Source organism: Perna viridis, chromosome 5 (assembly GCF_037379345.1).
Source record: "Perna viridis isolate PV_CMFRI_1.1 ecotype Kerala chromosome 5, ASM3737934v1, whole genome shotgun sequence".
NCBI classification, from domain to species: Eukaryota; Metazoa; Mollusca; class Bivalvia; order Mytilida; family Mytilidae; genus Perna; species Perna viridis.
The window spans coordinates 35715934-35734279 of record NC_142449.1 but is presented as its reverse complement, the minus strand read 5'-3'; the positions used below and the strand labels follow the sequence as shown (position 1 = coordinate 35734279).

General features: G+C 32.9%; 1 protein-coding gene across 1 annotated transcript; it reads right to left on the bottom strand.

Moving 5' to 3' along the window:
* Positions 1-1504: 1504 nt before the first annotated feature.
* LOC148617252 (uncharacterized) lies at positions 1505-17085 on the bottom strand. Its single transcript, XM_088584785.1, has 4 exons — positions 16717-17085; positions 4644-4811; positions 3091-3240; positions 1505-2278 (listed from the first exon to the last, which is right to left on the bottom strand). Exons 1-4 carry the CDS (start codon positions 16913-16915, stop codon positions 2208-2210), a joined length of 588 nt encoding a protein of 195 aa, XP_088440911.1. The 5' UTR covers positions 16916-17085; the 3' UTR covers positions 1505-2207.
* Between the last annotated feature and the right edge of the window lie 1261 nt (positions 17086-18346).

The window sequence follows — 18346 nt, the reverse complement described above, 5'->3', positions numbered from 1 at the left end:
ATGACAAATCAACTATGTAATTAAAATTAAAATCACAAGCTTAATAAATTACATAAATATTGACTGAAAACTGCTAAAAACGTATTTTTTTGTCTTTCAAGGGCAATAACTCTTATATGGAGACGTCTGACAACTTTGATCCTTGGAGACTATTGTAGGCCTTAAAATAAGAATCATTTCAGCAATTGAAAGTTTCATTCTATCTATCAAAGTTTTCATGACATAGGCTGAAAACTGTCAAAAAAGTCATTTTTTACCTCTCAAGGGCAATAACACTTATATTGAGTCATCTTACAACTTTGATCACTTGGAGACTTTTGTAAGCCTCATAATAAGAATATTTCAGCAATTGAAAGATATTGGCCAAACCAAACGGCTTTGGAGATATATGCAAGAATCTATGTTCCATTTTTAGTAACGGCGGCCATGTTTTGCAACCGAACAAAAATCCAAAGGGTCATTTTGTTAAGGATACCCTGTAAAACAAAAATACTAACTTTCATTGAATTCTGTCATGAAATTTCTGAGAAAAAGGTTTTTGATTGTAATAACATTAAAAACAGCAAAAAACGTCCAAAAAAGGCAATAACTCAGACATAGGTCAACAGATATTCAACAAAATTTGACCACAGATAGATTTCATCATGCTAAATACTTTTTACACTGCCAGATTTTGGCTAAACCTAATGGTTTTGGAGATATATGCAAAAATCTGCTGTCTGGCGCCTATGTTCCATTTTTAGTAACGGCGGCCATGTTTTTAACCGATCAAAAATCAAAACGGTCTTTTAGTCATTTAGGATACCCTAAAAACAAAAATATCAACTTTCATTGAATTCTGTACAGTAGTTTTTGAGAAGATTTTTTAAATTAATATCATCAAAAACAGCAAAAAAAAACGTCCAAAAAGGGCAATAACTCCAACATGGGTCAGCTGATTTTCATCAAAATCTGACCACAGATTGATCTCATCATGCAAAATACTTTTGTTCAGAATTTGGCTAAACCTAATGGTTTTGGAGATATATGCAACAATCTGCTATCTGACTCCTATATTCTATTTTTAGTAACGGCGGCCATGTATTTTTAATCGATCAAATATCCAAACGGTCATTTTGTGCAGAATACTCTAAGAAACAATCATTGTAAATTTCATGCAAATCTATTCAGTAGTTTCAGAGGAGAAGATGTTTGTAATTGTATCGCCGATGACGACGGCCTGGTGAGCTAAAAAAAAGTGGGACGCATTAGTGAATTACTCTGATATGAATGACCATTTAGTTAATCTACTTAGCAATATCAGCATTCGGTGCCGATCTTTGAGCGGTTGGTTGTAGTGTACCGTTTTCTCAATCATTCGTGAAAAGCAAATTTATCTCATAGTTTTTTTCTTTTTACCTCAAAATGGCGTTGAAAACATGCATTTGGGGTTAGACACGATGTACTTACTAAAACTAAATGTACAATCAAAGGATATTATATATATATCATCTGAACAAAATCATATGTGTGTTCATTAATTTAATTAGTGTACAGTAGAAACAACTACTATCTTAACAAAATGAAAGCCGATGCTGTAAAATTGTGTTTTTAAGTTTCAACCTTTTCTTCAACAAAATAACATATGGCACACAATTCAAATTTCCGATACAGTTTTTGAACGCTATTTCAGGTTTTCGATACCGTTTTTTTAACGCCACTAAGTTACCAGGATTTGGCCAATAGGGAAACAGAATTGCGATCAGGTGACTTGCGTTTCCAGAGAAGATGTTCCTTAAGGCCAAAGGGTAAAGAGCGAAACTATACCGACTGCGTCCGAAAAAAAAGCTTCACACTTCTTAATTTTACATGCAAATAAATTACATTTATTATATCAAAAGCAGTGATCTATCAAATGTTCCTTAATAAAAAAAAAATACTGATAATTCACGCTGTGAAATACTAGTAATTTCACTCTTCCACCTAAACGTGACAACACAGATAGCAATATATATCCACCGATAACAAAAATCTGAATAAATGTTGACAATAGTAACCAATTATTTAGAAAATCTCTATGATAAAATAGAATGTTTTATCGGTAAACGTGAATAACTAAAATATAATAACTGCATTCGTCGGCACTCGTCATCACATTTTGGTTATTCTCTTTCAAATTTGTCTAATTAATAATCAATCGTATTGGGAAAAAATCTTTTCGTTTGTATTTAGTATCTTCCTCCTGATGATCGTCTCTCTGCTGGTTCTACCTTGTTTTCATCATTTAATATTGTATATGCTAAATAAAAACAGAGTAAAACATTCAACGCGAATTCCGTTGATGTATTTACATATTAAATTAAGATATACATTAAATATGTATTAGAATTTCCTTTGATTTACCAATGGAGCGATACCGTGTCCGAGTATATACTCGCTGAAGTTCTAATGGGTAATGCTCTTCATAATTACTTTTTTTATAAACTACAGAGAACTTGTCCAAACCGAAGCCTGGATAATCCAAAACTTGTCCAAATCAGCCATTTTTTAATTCCTTTTACATCAGTTTTTATGTATTTTGAACCTTGATAAACCGAATATTTGTATAAAATGAACGTATTGTTAAGTATTTTAAAGACCAAAAGCGTTCGTTTTAGACAGTAGCAAATTTCATCAAAATCTCTTACGCGGTTAAAAAAAATATGGTCAGACGAATGGTGGACAGACATACAGACGAAATTATTTAATTTTACCCCTAAAATATGTTTACGCGTGTAAAAATACTTAAATTAATATAAAACCGATTATAAATATACGTTGAAAACATGTATTGGAACAGTGGTACAAATTTACTTCTGCGCAAAAGAAATTTGAAATTGATTTAGATGTTTGATATTTTGGGTGAAGAATATTTGGTCGTGAGTGCATTTGAAAATCAAGGTCGTATATGTATAGAAGTCTACAAATATGTAGTTAGTAGAAAGCAACATGTCTCATTATTTAAATGATGCAAATAATGACATTGATGTCCTCGACCACATTTTCGTGGTTCTATTTTCCAAGCATTTTAAACTTATATATTTGTCTACCTTTTACCAAATGGTGACGTACCTAAACCCCCTGAAACAACTGCAGCAACAAAAATCAGTCCTATATTGAAACATTCCATGTATAAGGCCCATCCGTAGTGCCTTTCCTCTGACGAAAAACGTATTGCTACACTATTCGTGTAGATTCCTATTGACATGCTAATGAGGGCACCTGTTGAAAAAATATATTTCAATAAATATGATGTAAAAATGTTTTCATATTAGGAATAATACAAAATTAATGAATTCATATTAAATATGATGTTCAACTGATATCAAATTATTAAGTACGGTGTGGAAATGTTTTGTTTCCTCATTAGGTACGTTGTTCAAATTTTCGTATTAGATAATATTAGGTACAGCAATTTTCTGAGTCGGAAAAAGGGTAATCAAAAGAACCAAGGTTCTAGTGGAAATCAAAAGAATTTAATCCAGAGACAAAGACCAGACATAGAAACAGATAAATACAAGAAAAAAATGGAGTAACCAAAATAATACATACAAAGTAACAAAAGTATATGAGCTACTCAGACTCCACTAAAAACTGTATACATCAGGTGCACCGGTAGGGTGAGCGTCATCGGCTTTTCTAGAACCAACCATCGAGTTGCTCATAAAAAGTCAAGTCCCGGGTAGACAAAAGAAGAAAGGAAAACTATGACACGTTGCACAAATCATTGTCATAGTGCAGATGGATACATCGTAACGATACACGAGTTCATGAATTCTATCTCGATACAAAATATCTGCGTAGTTACGGTATACTCAGGCATAAAGTATGAAAACTTCAAACGCAGGTGCTGATGGGATGTTGCCAACGATGATAGAAATGTTGACAATTCTGAATAAAAAGTCATCACGTTTGTCGTAAAGTTTGGTCAGAAGTTTCCCCTTACCATCGATCTATTTGTGTAGGTCAAAATATGAGGCTGACTTCAAAGTGTCCGTATTATCCTTTATCTCAAATTCTTTGGGATGGATGCGGTATATCAAATCCCAAAAACTTTGTTTCAAGATAATACGCAATATATATAAAACGGAAACTGAAATCAAAAAATCGAGCTAAACGATAATATTTCTTTAGGTTCAGATCAGCTATAAAGTCAGTCTCATCAGAATGAAGGAAAATGTCAACAAGCAGAGGAGCAGAATTTGTAACCATTGGAATACCGACCGTTAGTTAAAAAAACGCATCCACCACAGGCGACAAATATGTTGTCAATAAAAAATCCAGCATGTTGAAAACATTTGCATGCTAATTTCCTCTCTAAATTTTTTTTCACCCTCAGTTTTTGAAGAAATATATCTAACGTTACCTAACATGATATAAATTATTTTATTATGTATAAATATTTGTTTAGATTGTAAGCATTGTTTTCCACTTTTATGTGTCATTGCAGATTTTGATTTCGATTGCGCGTATTTATCTCTTTGACGAAGCCATTTTTTGCCTGTATAGGCTCTCAGCTCGCCCTAGGAGACGAATTTTTCGATGTCTTGTTGATTATTGACACATTCTTATTGAAAAAAGTGTCTTTATTCTAACACTATTGATCAAAATAAAAGTAATCTTACCGACGAGGAAGTATATGATACAAGCAATGCCGCATAGTATTCTGAGATTCCTTAAAGAAGTGTCCGTGCTGCGCATTATATGCCAGATGAACGATGCAAAGATACACATGGAAATGCCATTTACAATGCAAGCAACTATTACAATTCCTCTGCAAATCTTTATTGAATCTACAAAACAATACTTTGTATGTCAGCTGCAACAAATGAACAAAGAATGTTTTCAAGCAGCAAGATGTTCACATAAACGTTCCTATGCTTTTTTTTTATCTCATGTATCCTTTCCCATTAACATTTAATGGCGCAACGATGTTAGATACTTTTCAGGATTTCTTTTTTTTCACTGGGAATATACAGTACATCTGTAACCTGCATAATAACACTCATTAAACGTCAGTTTTATAATTCTAAATGACTTACGTGATTACTTGAAAACCAGAGAGCACTTTGCAATATTCATTTTTTTTTACTTCGGCTATCAGCTTTGCGTCACGTGATTGTAAAACGAAAGTAGCACCCTTAATCCATCCTCCCAAGTCAGGGTTTTGAGTCCACCCTCGCTCCCTCAAACCCCTGACATCACTCATTCATATTTAGCGGGTATCGTCCAGCGCCATCTAGTGAGTTACTTAAATTTAACCAAGATCCAAAATCCAATCACATCACTCGTAATAGAAACTCTTCGATATGTCTTACAAAGTGGCTACACATAACGTCATTTTTTGTCAGTAAAGACTATGCAGAATCTACAGTTAGCATTTTTGCTCATATTGCATCATTTGTGACATCATACATTTACAACTTTCAGTTACTATATCGGATCGTCCATTACCTCGTATTATTGTTGACCTTTCCACAGACATTTTATGTTAAATCGATTTTCATTGGTGCTTCTCACCCGGAGAAGCAACCAACGGAATTGCCTGGACGATACCCGCTAAATATGAACGAATGATATCAGGAGTTTGAGGGAGCGAGGGTGGACTCAAAACCCTGACTTGGGATGATGCTCTTAATCAGAAACATCAAAAGTCCAGGTGGAAGCCTACCACAGTTTGTCATGAAATTTCGCATGTTGCGTCCTAGTTACATATTCTATACAGAAACTGCTGCGTCTAATTTTAAAATTATCGTTAAAACTTTTAAAAAAAAGCAAAAAGTTGCTACTTGTGACATATTTACGCAAATTTGACAATTTTCGTGTACTTTAATATACTTTTCATAGCGCAGCACTTTTCTATTAAATCAATCACTTCTCTTCTAGCGAATATGAAAATCTAGTAATTCTGTTGTGTTCTTACCACCTGGACTTTTCGATTAAACACAAGTGGTATTATTATTTCTTTCTGTGGTGGCGAAAATAAAACGCCGAACTGACGTTGGTAGTGTAAAATGATGCAGTCACCGAAACAACAACAACAACAAAATAATTTCCGAAAAAAGGAACTGAACATTTTGTTTACGTTGACGATAAATAAATATTACGTTTCACGTGCTGTAAATCAGAAAAAAAGAGTGTTTTAAGTGTTTGATGTTTTTTTTATATATAAAAAAACACATATCTGTGATAGCTCAAATAAAGGAGTGAAATAATTTAATGACGTGTTTATGCAATAAAATAATGTTATTTTGCCGCATAAAAAAAATTTGTATTTGTAACTTTATCAACAACTCAAGGGCTGATGCAGAAATTCAACTGTTTTAAATAAAAAGGGGGCGACAGACATTTTGCTATTGAAAAATTTTAAACAGAAAGAGAAATTTCGAATCCCCTCCCCCTTTTCTCCGTCAAGATGTGCCACTGCATCCGGATTTGTATACATGTCCCAAATTTCTAATCAGCAGTGTCTAATATTTTAGTCTCGATTGCAGCATTTAATGGTGGTACATTGTGTACATCATACATGTAACAAGTTTGGTTTGTGGCGGGAAATTATACCGGTCTCGGACCTACTCCTGCAACAAATAAGAGGTTGGAATTCCGTTCCTCCATACACCAACGTAAGGATGGCACCAAGTCAAAAATACTTTGTCAGACAACCTCTATTACTGCTTGACCCATAGATTCAAACAGATAATAGTGCATGGGAGAAACGGACTATGGACCCAATCCACTACCCCATGCGGGATTTGCCTATATGTACCGTCAGATTACAATGGCGTTATATTAACACAACTCTCTGTTCGTATCTTGAACATTTTAGTTTGCGATCACGCCATATTTAAAAAATACCTGAATAGTATAGATTAAAGATCTAGATTTCACCGACTCAAGAGTTTAGCCTACAACACCAGGGGCGTGGCGGGCGTGCGCCTCCCCCAAAATATGCAAAGCATGGGTTGTTAGGGGTAGATTTAGGTGGTTTTAGGTTGATACTTTAATTTCTCGCCAATTCTACTACAAAAGATATCTACATAGTACCCACTCCAGAAGAATATTTCATAAAATTAACCTAAAAAATTTTTAACTGTGCGCCCCTAATCTAAAATCCTTGATCCGCCCCTCAACATAGCTAGGAAAAAGAATTGAATATCTTGTCCCTATTACAAAAGCACAACAATTTCAGTTTTTCGATATATTTATTCGATAAGGGCGGATCCAGGATTTCAAGTTGGAAGGGGGGGGGGCGTACATGTAATTAGAATTAAAGACCAAGCGAAGCGAGGCCAGCAAAAATTAAAATCCCATGCGAAAAAAAGTTGACTCATTCTTAGTGGGCGTACGGCTGATGCGCCTTTTCTTATTACGCATTCTCAAATTCCACAAACGGATTCAATTATCCTTCTTTTTTCTCTGCATCTCTATCTGGAACTTACGTTTTTAATACCAATAGGACTGACCATCCTTTGTATATATAGGATTTTTATTGTCGACATAAAATAATTCAAAATTGATTTTCACAGTCGGCTTCAAAAAGATTGCTTGACATATGCACTAAGGGCGGAATTCATGTTAAAACTTTGTTCTGTAATTTATGTGCAGACAAAACTGTAGTTATAACCAGTGAAAGTCGGAAGTTTAGTTGAATTATTTAAACGGTTTTCGATATCTGGAATTTTAACGGCTTGGATTTTTGTCATCAATTTTTAAGATTTTGAAAGGGGCGAATTGCTTACAGTATTTTCACGAAAATAACAAAAATTTCCAACGAAAGGTTGTTTCTAACCCCACTGCATATCCTGGGACCAATATTACATGTTTTTGCCTACGCTAGTTCGCCCTTTCTATTGAGGATTTTTATTGAGTCCAAGTTTGCCGTTCTCAGATTCATATCAAAGAAGCCAAAAAGGTTTCAAATATGAAAAAAAACAAGTTACTATGACCCAATTCACCTGCCTTTCGATAGGCCCTACATCCCTGATCAAAATATACCTGATTTCTCCTCATCTTATGAAAGAAGACAAATGTACTACTCAGGAAATTAATTTCATTAATTCTCACTGGACTAGCTTAATGTGTGAATATATCTCCATGAAATGCACAACAAAGTAAACATAAAAAACTTTTTTCCCAACCCAAAAGAGGTATTTAAGTCTTCAAGCTTATTCTTCCTAAGAACTACTTAGTAAGGTGCACTGAAATTCTTATAGTACAGGTAAGTTTAAGCACAAGTAATTATAGGCAAGAAAACATGGATTGTACTGTAGGCATCCTCACTAAGACCCAGAAAATTTATATGTCAGTTTAAGGTTTCACTGGAAGTAAAAATAGGATAGGTATAGGTAGGTTAAATTATTCTAATGACACTTATGGTAGGATTTCTTGACTTAAATAGTGCTCAACCGAAAATTGACAACTTAGCATCATTTCATTAAAAAAATACCAAGAAATGTGCTAGAGCAGAAAAAAATAGCACAGGTAGGGTAACCTTTAAAAGACTTATGTTTTCTATGGCCTAAGAGAACAACCCATTACTCCAGTGCATTTATTGTCTTAACCCTGATGATGTTGTCCTCTAGAAAGTATCAGACATTATTTAATTTACCTTAATGTTGCATTACCTTCCAGTTTGAGATCAAAATTTCATTACGGGGTTAAGAAAAAAATGCTCTTATGAATGCAAAACCATTATGGTGGATTATCTCTCTTTGCAGGTTTGAAGAATTGTTGTCTTCTTATACACTTCCATTTAAAGATTTATTATCCAGATTATAATGCCTAACCTTCTTAGAATTTTTTTTTGAAATCCATTGACCACTAGAGACATTTTAATTGTGGTGCTTAAAACCTGAAGTTGGACAGACATTGGACAGTTAATAATCTACAGAAAAGCAACTTAAACCAATCATAATTTAATAAGAAGACTTCATTGTGATTGACTTGTAAGATAAATTACTTTCATAAATTTATATGAAATTTTATTTCAATAAAAGTATAGCCTTTTAATATTTTTTCATTGTTCTAACTATCCTATGGTTCCTGCTTATTTTGATCCTTATGACTGCTGTCAACCTACAGTAAATAGAAAGTGACTCATAAAACTAGGATTTAAATAGTTGAAGTAATTATAATAGAAATTTATGATACATATCCATACATTCTCTAAAGTAAGATAAAAATACCCCTTTGTACTCTTTATGTCCTAAAACACAGCAACAATATACTTGTTTTTCTCACATTATATAAATTAAATTGTATTTCAATATAGAAGAACAACACATGAAAATGAATACACAATATTTGTTTACTTCACAATGTGAAATGATGAGCCTTCAGCAGGCATTTATAATAGGAAAAACCAATTGACTTTTGAAACACAAAATACCGCTATCAGAAGTAAATGTATACACCAAAACAGGAAACACAATTTAAATATATAGGTTTTGAAAAAAATTTATTCTGCTTAAAAACAAAATTTTTATCACTTCTGCATATGACTTTGCAAACTCAATGTAATTATGCAGTTAATTCAAAAGGGAGGCATACAAATACAGTCTATTCAGTAAATCATACTATAGTTTAAAAAAACATCTGTCTAAATATTTTACTGAAGTAGTATAATAGGGATTATTGAGATGTTTTTAATTTTGCAAAAATGTGACTAGAACATTCAAGTACTAAATCTATGACTTACACGTTGTATTTATCATTAAGCTTTCTCTACAAGGGTAATACTACTTGTTTTTCAGACCAGTGTAACTGGTATCTATGGAAACTTTAAATAATCTGAAAAGAACATACAAAGAACATTTTAGCAATACAGTAAGATTCAGCATATTGAAGATATCAAATAACTCAGTGTGTAAGAAATCAAAACAAAGTTTAATTTTATCCCTTTTACACATATGAAAACCAAATTGAAAACAGGGTCCCAATTCTTAAGTTGAAAAAAAAAAACATGTTATAATCCTGCCTAACATAGAGTGCAAACTTCTTGCAGGCTATAGACTGAAAATACTTTCAATAAACATTTTTTAACTGATGTTTCAGCATAAGCTGAATTCCAATTTCCTCAAACCTAAATATTACTAGGTATGCAAATTCTCAAAATATTTTTTATATCATTCATATGTACACATGTACATATACATATATATCAAAACTGGTTTTATAATTTTAAAAGATAGTGAGTTTACTAAAAATGAACAGCTGGACTAAAGCATATAGCATTCCCCCCTCTTTTAAAACAAACGCAGTATTAAAACTGAGTAAAATGTTAAAGTATTCAGATGATAAAAAAATGTTGGAGTTATCAAAAGGATGAAAGCTAAAAACTACAATACCTCTCTCCAGGACAGGTATTGACAAACTTTAAATGAACTAACAGTCAGATAGACAAAGTTACTATTAGAGGGCACTCACATCCACTAAGTCACAAATGTATATGTACCTCCAAGGCTTTGATTAATGTGCTGTAGGGGCGTAGCTAGGCCTGTTTTAGTTGTACGCAAAATTACGGCGAGGGGTCTTGTTGGGGGGGGGGGGGTCGCTCAAGGCCCCCAGTGGGTCTGGCAAGGCAAAGCCCTGAGGGAAACTCCTGAATTTTAACTATTTTGGAGCCAGTTTTTCATAGCCTATACTACGTTCATGGTATGCATATGTGATAAATAACCTTCATTTCATCTATAAAATGTGTGTTTTTATTTTTGTTACTTTTTTCGAAAGTAAGCAACTGCGTATTTGCGTATAGGCAGCTACGCCCCTGAACAGGGTGAGACACAGCATCATTTCCTCTCAAGAGCAAACAGCATCTGAAATACATGAGCATGTAAAAACAATGATAATTGATACAGGTCATGTAAGCTAATAATTAAGTTCAACCTATTAAGTATTGAACACAGTTATGACAATGCATATTTGTATAAACAAAACTTTCAAAAGATTATGTTTTCTCTTAAAATCTTTATTTCCTTAGTATGCTTATTATGTTCATGATCTACATGTTCACATATGTACATGTATATGGTGATTAAAATTTAATTAAGATACAGTGATTAAGACGGAAGAACTTGCTCTGAAGATTGTTATTGACAAAAAAAGATAACTTGATTATCTCAATCTGCTATCTTCCAAATATACTGGTAACAATGTATGTTCAGGTACAAGTGTACTACATACATGTTATCAAGCCGTCATATAGAAAACAAAGTTTCTCTCAAGTGATCAAATACTACTGGAGATAGTGTTCACAAGATCTATGTATAGAATAATGGTTTGATTATCACATGTCATATTTTTTACAGGAATGTTTATACAGACATTTTCTACACTGATGTATATTGTACATGTGTTATGTACATATACGTTATTTTACCCATACCCAATCTTTACAAAACCAAATACCAAACTTGAGAGCCGAGATAAGGGCAAACAAATTCACTGAATAAAGAAATTGATTGCAATATACTCCCATTCTTTGAGTGGGGTTATAATATTAAGGGACTGGTCATTATTTATCTCCAGGCGTGGGCTGGCTTAAATTAGTTAGGGAGGGTGTCAAAGAAAAAAAAATTTTCTGATTTTTTGAATGGGGAGGGGGGTCATGATTTTCTTTTAATATGAACCATTTATGGTTATATGGTACAAATAAATTTTATGCCAGAAAATGTAATATGTGCTGTTATACCAAAGTATGTGCTGTGCATGGTATGAGCATTTTAAACCCCAGACTACATTTAGAATTGCTCCCTGAGTATGCAACATACTCTTTTATATTTAGATGCTAGATACTCTCTTATAACCCAGTCTGCACAGGAAATCACTCACCATCTCACGCACTTTCATACTCAGTCAACATATAAAATCACACCCAATATAATAATAATCTAATACAGTAATTTTTACTCCAGTCTGCATATAAAATCACTCTCTGCATATGTAGAACACACTTCTATTTTGCTTGTAAAATTACTTCCTGTGTATTCTGTATTCTATTTTTTGCCTGTCTGAATATAAAATTAATCCCTGATCAATCTAGATGGATTTATGCACTTTAGTCTGCATACCTAAACCTCCCCGTATATTATCTTTGAAATTTAAGCATCTCTGTATATCAAAACACTTCCTATTTAGTCTGTGTGCACTTTTATACTGCAGACTTTATGATCTTTATGATCTTTAAATCAAAAGTATACATGCTTTCATTATGAAATGAATATTGAAATTTTGACATTAAAATCGACAATTCTTTGTTTAATGCATTTACACATGGCAGAAACACTTCCATCGCATGCTTTTAACGGGAGGGTCTCATTTTTTTCATATTTCTAGTACATTGTAGTTGAAAGTGGGTGGGTTGGACATTTTACCGTTTTTTGTAAAGGGGTTGGGCCGGGTGGGGAGGGGGGTGTCAATCCTGTTTTTCTAAGGTAAATTTATATTTTGCCAACCCACACCTGGAGATAAAAAAATGACTGTTCCTGAGTGTTAACCATATGCAATGCATTCGATCTAGTTTAATGATCGAAAAATATTTTTTGTCAACATCTTGAACATGCTACATTAGATAATGTACTTCAATCACTATTGATTAGTGATCTAATTAGCCAGCACATATAATTCCCAAGCACCTAAATGAAAGGTACATGTACATGCACATGGACATACATGTACAATGGCATGTTCAGGTACTTGTATTTGCTAGGCATGATTCAATACAAAAGTTCATGGAAAGCAAGTGACACCCCATGTCACAATGCTTTTTAGCTTTTCAATTCTTTGATGCTTAAACATATATATATTATGATAATCAGGATAATACCAAATATAATACATAAATGTTATGGTCAAAAGTCATGCATGCATACGTACTTCAAACTATACTCGGCGTCACATAAATAACATACTGTTAAAATTTGAATTAAAATATTTTCTACGACTTTATTGACACCAACCGTCGTTTAAATTGTCTTAAATGACTTGCTCATTCGTTTAGCCAAACAGCTTCTCAAAAACAAGTCGCTTATTAGCTTAAATCATGCGTAACAAATCCTTACGGGAAAATCCCATACTAATATCCGCCATGTTGGTTTTTACGGGACGATTTGTTTACAAACGAAGTTCGTAAGTTCCCGTCGAACTCCGGTGACAATCGTCTGCTTGATCAACTTCTCGGTATTGTACGTTGTTCGCGTAAAATAAATCCGAGATATCCGAAATAACGCCGAAGTGCATTCTGGGTTCTTCGGTTTTTGGACAAACCATTTCTACGTAAACAACATCTCCTAGCAACCCGATCACTGTAAACATGGCCGATTTTTTACAATGTAAATATTGGCACCTAGAATTAAAATCTGACCGGAATTTAACGATTCAATGTTTAGGGAGAAGCCGTTTGGCTAAACGAATGAGCAAGTCATTTAAGACAATTTAAACGACGGTAGGTGTCAATAAAGTCGTAGAAAATATTTTTTTTCAAATTTTAACAGTATGTTATTTATGTGACGCCGACTATAATAATGACACGAGTACAAACCTGTGCTAAGACATAAATTATCCTTTTAAAAAATGACATTGTTACCTATAAAAATGCTTTGTTACAATGTACATGTACACAAGAAGCTATCAGAATGTACAAATACTTTTCTTTTTTGTCACAAATTTTTTTTTTTTTGGTAAACTGAACAAGACATTGAGTGTCTCACTTCCGTTTAAGACTGGTTTATAATATTAAAAACAGACCTGGAGCAACTCATATTCTGCATATCAACTTATTATGTAGAATTATAGAAGTTACTAGAATGTACAATTGATAACTATATATATCATTCCCTCAGTAAGTAGCCTAAAAACTATCAATACCATAGGTTTTCATACTTTTTTGTAAATTTTATTCTTCTTGCTCTTTTAACACAGGATGTATACAAATGTTCAGTAATGTTGTTTAACAAACAAAAATGTTAAGCTACATGTACATGTACTGTATATACTTGTGTTTATCATCATTATTATCTTACAATATTCACGTACATCTGTTGCTTTTGTAAAATTTGTAGTACACAATGTTATGAGGTGAACAGTAGAGTGCCTACACTTGTGTCGGTATTAATAATTCACATGTTTATGTACAGACTATTAATACATGTATGTACATGTTCTAATACATGTAGCTAACATTTTTGTACATATGTATAGCTTTTTAACTTATTGTGATCATAGTTAATGCACACAAAGTATAATCACTGCATGTCATTTATAAACATATATTTTGTGTAGTTACTGTCAGGGCAATTAAGGGGATGATTAGTGTATAGAAGATTCCATAAAACAAAGCCAGTCACACTAGCAAACCAGATCTGGGTCTGCTTAATTATCAACCAGTATCTTACATATATGAAAACCTTACGAAATTCCCTGGCAAAGTGTAAAATCTATCCTGTCCCATACAAAGCGTCTGGATAACATTCAATTTAATATATATCTACATTTGTAGAGTGATCCGCTGTCACTGGAGGAATATACCAGCAACAACAACAATAGCTTTTATCATTCGAACTCTTAATCTTTACATGCATGCCTGTGATATGCTTAGAATTAGTGTTGTCCCTTTTTTGTCTACTAAAGTAAATACGTGTATATAATTGAGTTGATAACTGCTTTTTATACGCATATATGTAGCCCAGATCTGACAGTGCATCCTGTACAGGCACTTGTTTCTGTCAAAAAAGGCGGAGGGGTTTACTGTTGACAGAAACAAGTGAGTGTACTGTGTGACACAAAGTAATCAGGCAACAAACTTTATAAATAATGTACACAAGAAGAAAAGAACTTTAAGAAGAAGTGCAAGTCAGTCTGGCATTAATTTCACTTCATATTTGGTAGCAAACCTGTGGTTGTGAACGCTTTCCTGAACCTAAGTTTGATTACGATTGATCAGACGTAAAAATCAAATTTAAATGCCTACCATTCCCCAGCTTTTGTCTTCAGTTCTTGGTGAAATCATGCCGAGTTACTTGAATAGGTGATGCTTCACATTGATCCTAATGAATGACCAAAAGCCTTTGATTGGTCGAAAGTTATCGATGGGCGTGGTAAGATTCTTCCAGTTTTCTTCAAAATACGCTTTCCGATCAGTTTTAAACCGAAAAATAAAAAATGGATTGTCAAATAAGAAGTTAAAATGTATCATAGGAACCACGACATACCGTTTACACGATGCTAGTACGGTGACATTCGAAAGTTTTCTCTCCGAATACGCCACTCCTTACGGCCCCGCCAGTCTGACGTCACATATGTCAATGTAGAGTTATTTCCCTTAGCAAAAAATCCCTCAAAGTACCTTTACACCCTTGCGGGGTCATGTTTTGATTGTAAAATGAAACCTGTCTGGAAATGTTTTTTTCTTGTTTATTTTATTTTAAATTGATTTGCATATTTTCATTTTTAATATATTTAAAGACTACTATCACTTTGTATTCACTTCCATGACCAATTTCTGACTGATACCTATTCCGTTTGACTGAACGTCTATCGTTAGCCTAGCATGCAATGCTTGGTATTAATTCTTGACATGAAATTATGATTAATTCAATTTGAAAAAGGCAAATAAACCCATGCTTAAATATAGTCGAATGAATGAGTAATAAAGAGTACCCAGATTCTAGCGGAAATCAAAATAACACAATCCAGGGACAAAGACCAGACATGGATAACAGATACACAAAACAAAGAAAATCAAACAACCAAAATAATACACACACAAAAAAAAGTAGATCAGCAACTCAGACTCTTCTTAAGTGATGACCATATTCTATATACTTCTGCAAATATTTTGGAAAACATAGATGTAGCAAGTATTGATATTGAGTCTTCAATGTTCTTGGTTTGTACTTTTTGCTAACCCGACTGGCTAATGAAATCTACTTTTTAAAAAAAATTATAGTATTTTAAAATTACTTGATTTTGAAATGTTTTAAAGTTCTACATTTTTAGTTCCAACTTGGGTTTTGAAATCCTTAGAATATCAAAATAAAAATGTGAGAATTACCACGGTGCTTACATGCTTATTACTAATTCCATTTTTTAAGGTAAAAGAAACATTTTATGCCAAAATGATTTTAGAACATTTGAAAATGTCCCTTGATTTTAAGTAGATTTCTCGATTGATCAAATCTCCACTTCAGCTCTGGGTAGTATATACTGAGATATATTCATACCAAAATTGATTTCAAACGGTCAGAAGTTACTACTTCAGAGCTAGCCATATCATGAAAAGATTTTTATTTACAAAATTTGACGGATGAAAGGTTTTTATAATATGGAAATTAATCATCAAATAACGGACTGTCATATTGCACATGTAAATAACCAATTATTGCAAAATGAGGTATAAATTTCATAAAAGCAGCAATAACTCTTAAGTCCTTAAAGCAATTATTTATGAATACAACGGCCTTATTTGACATTAGATAAAAAAAATCTACACATTTATTTTTTCTCGGCAAAGTACCTGATGAGTATTCCCATTTAAGTTTGTTTCTAACTAGTTCAGTAGCGTTATAGGAGAAGATGTTTGAAATAATGTTACCGATGACGGATGCCCAGTGATAGCAAAATCTCATAATGCTCAGAATTGAGTTATAAGTCATTTACATATGAGTTAAATAAACCAAGTTTTATAGAAACTTAAACTCTTACCTTTTTCAAAAGGCAATTTTTCTTCTAGATTCTGACAACTTTCTGCAGAATTCACGCTGAAATTACAGTATTTCATCAATCCACATTTGAAGTACTCATTTAGCAGCCAATTATTTGAAGCCAAGGGAACAATAGTACAGATTTCAATTAGAACAGTAAGAACTGTTAAGAAAAAACTAACAAGAAGACGTTTAGCCATGTTCACGACCCTTAAGTACAAGCTGCTATTTTTCCGACGCACTCTGTATAGCTTCCCTTTTTACCCTTTGATCTTACACCTTCTATGGAAACGCAAGTCACATGATCGCAATTGTGGTTTCCGATTGGCCAAAATACTGGCAACTTAATGGCGTTCGAATAACTGTGTCGATAATTGGAGGTTTTTCCTAAATGATATGTAGAAAAATATAAGTAAAAAGAACAAACTTTACTACGCAGGCTATCTATTTTTTTTTTAAAATAGCTTGTACTTATTTTACCGTATTGCGATACTTTACAACTCAATATCAGTAAGAAAGGAAAAGAACCTTTATATGTACATTACATATATGAGGTCAGGCTTTTTAAATAATTTATTCATGCCCACCAACTAATATAATTTGAACAAGAAAGCTATTGATTAAAAAGAAAAGTTAAAACTGACAGAGAAAAAAAATCAATATTTCCCCACCTTTTCGGCAATACTTCAAAAATTCATCTAAACACGCTTCTTAAACCAAACACTAAATTTAACAATTCATTTATGGTTAATACAAGAGACATTTTTTGTCAATACCTATTTTACTATAAAATACTGTAAACGTGTTAATTTTCGATGTGTACTAGTTTTGACTATCTTTTGTGGTAAACAGAAAAGCGCGAAAATAGTACTTGCCTGATTAACTTTTAACACTATTCAACGCTATTAATTTTTGAAGCAGTGAAAATTGACATTGTCACATGTCAGAAACCGCGACAAGAAGCAACTGGGTTACAGGTTACAGTATATCTTACTGAACAAGAGTTACTTTAAAAATATATACTTTGAATATACGCTAGATATAAAAAAGTAAACTGAAGTTGCGCTACTGCAAAAAAAAAAAATAAAAAAAATAAAAAAATAAGGAGAGTGTTTTGAAACCTATGTCTTGATTATATATATATTTTACTGGCCACTTTGTCCACATGGTCTCGAAATGTCAACTAATTTATGTATGTAAAAACACTCTATTACAAGTTCTGAAATAGTTTCTTCACGACAAAAAGACAATTTTAATTTGCCTAGGACTTCCCTTTGCATTCATTTGAACTAAAATATTCTTTTAAAAACAGATGTACAGTTGTAATCACACTATGGATTTATATATATATTTTTTGCAAGGTGTCTAATCAATTGTCATCCTGTGTGTACTCATTTCCTGTTACTTTGTTTATGTAGTTAAGGTGATGTAGGATATACATATAAAATACACCTAAAATATGTAACCTCGACATTCAATGTAACCCTGTTGTCGATAATTTCAACTTTGATAAATACATGTTTTGCTGTTTCGTGACATTGTTTGTTTAGATGTTGATAAATGATTAAAACCGATTAAATTGCAACCTTATGATGACAATTTGTCGTTGTAGTTTATGTTTACTTTAGATT

Excerpts from the sequence above, each read along its gene's own strand:
- LOC148617252 (XM_088584785.1), bottom strand. The coding sequence starts at position 16,915 with ATGGCTAAACGTCTTCTTGTTAGTTTTTTCTTAACAGTTCTTACTGTT. Across the intron at positions 4,812-16,716 it reads AAAATTGCCTTTTGAAAAAG|ATTCAATAAAGATTTGCAGA; the intron begins GTAAGAGTTTAA and ends ATTGTTTTGTAG. Across the intron at positions 3,241-4,643 it reads TATCATATACTTCCTCGTCG|GTGCCCTCATTAGCATGTCA; the intron begins GTAAGATTACTT and ends TTTTTTCAACAG.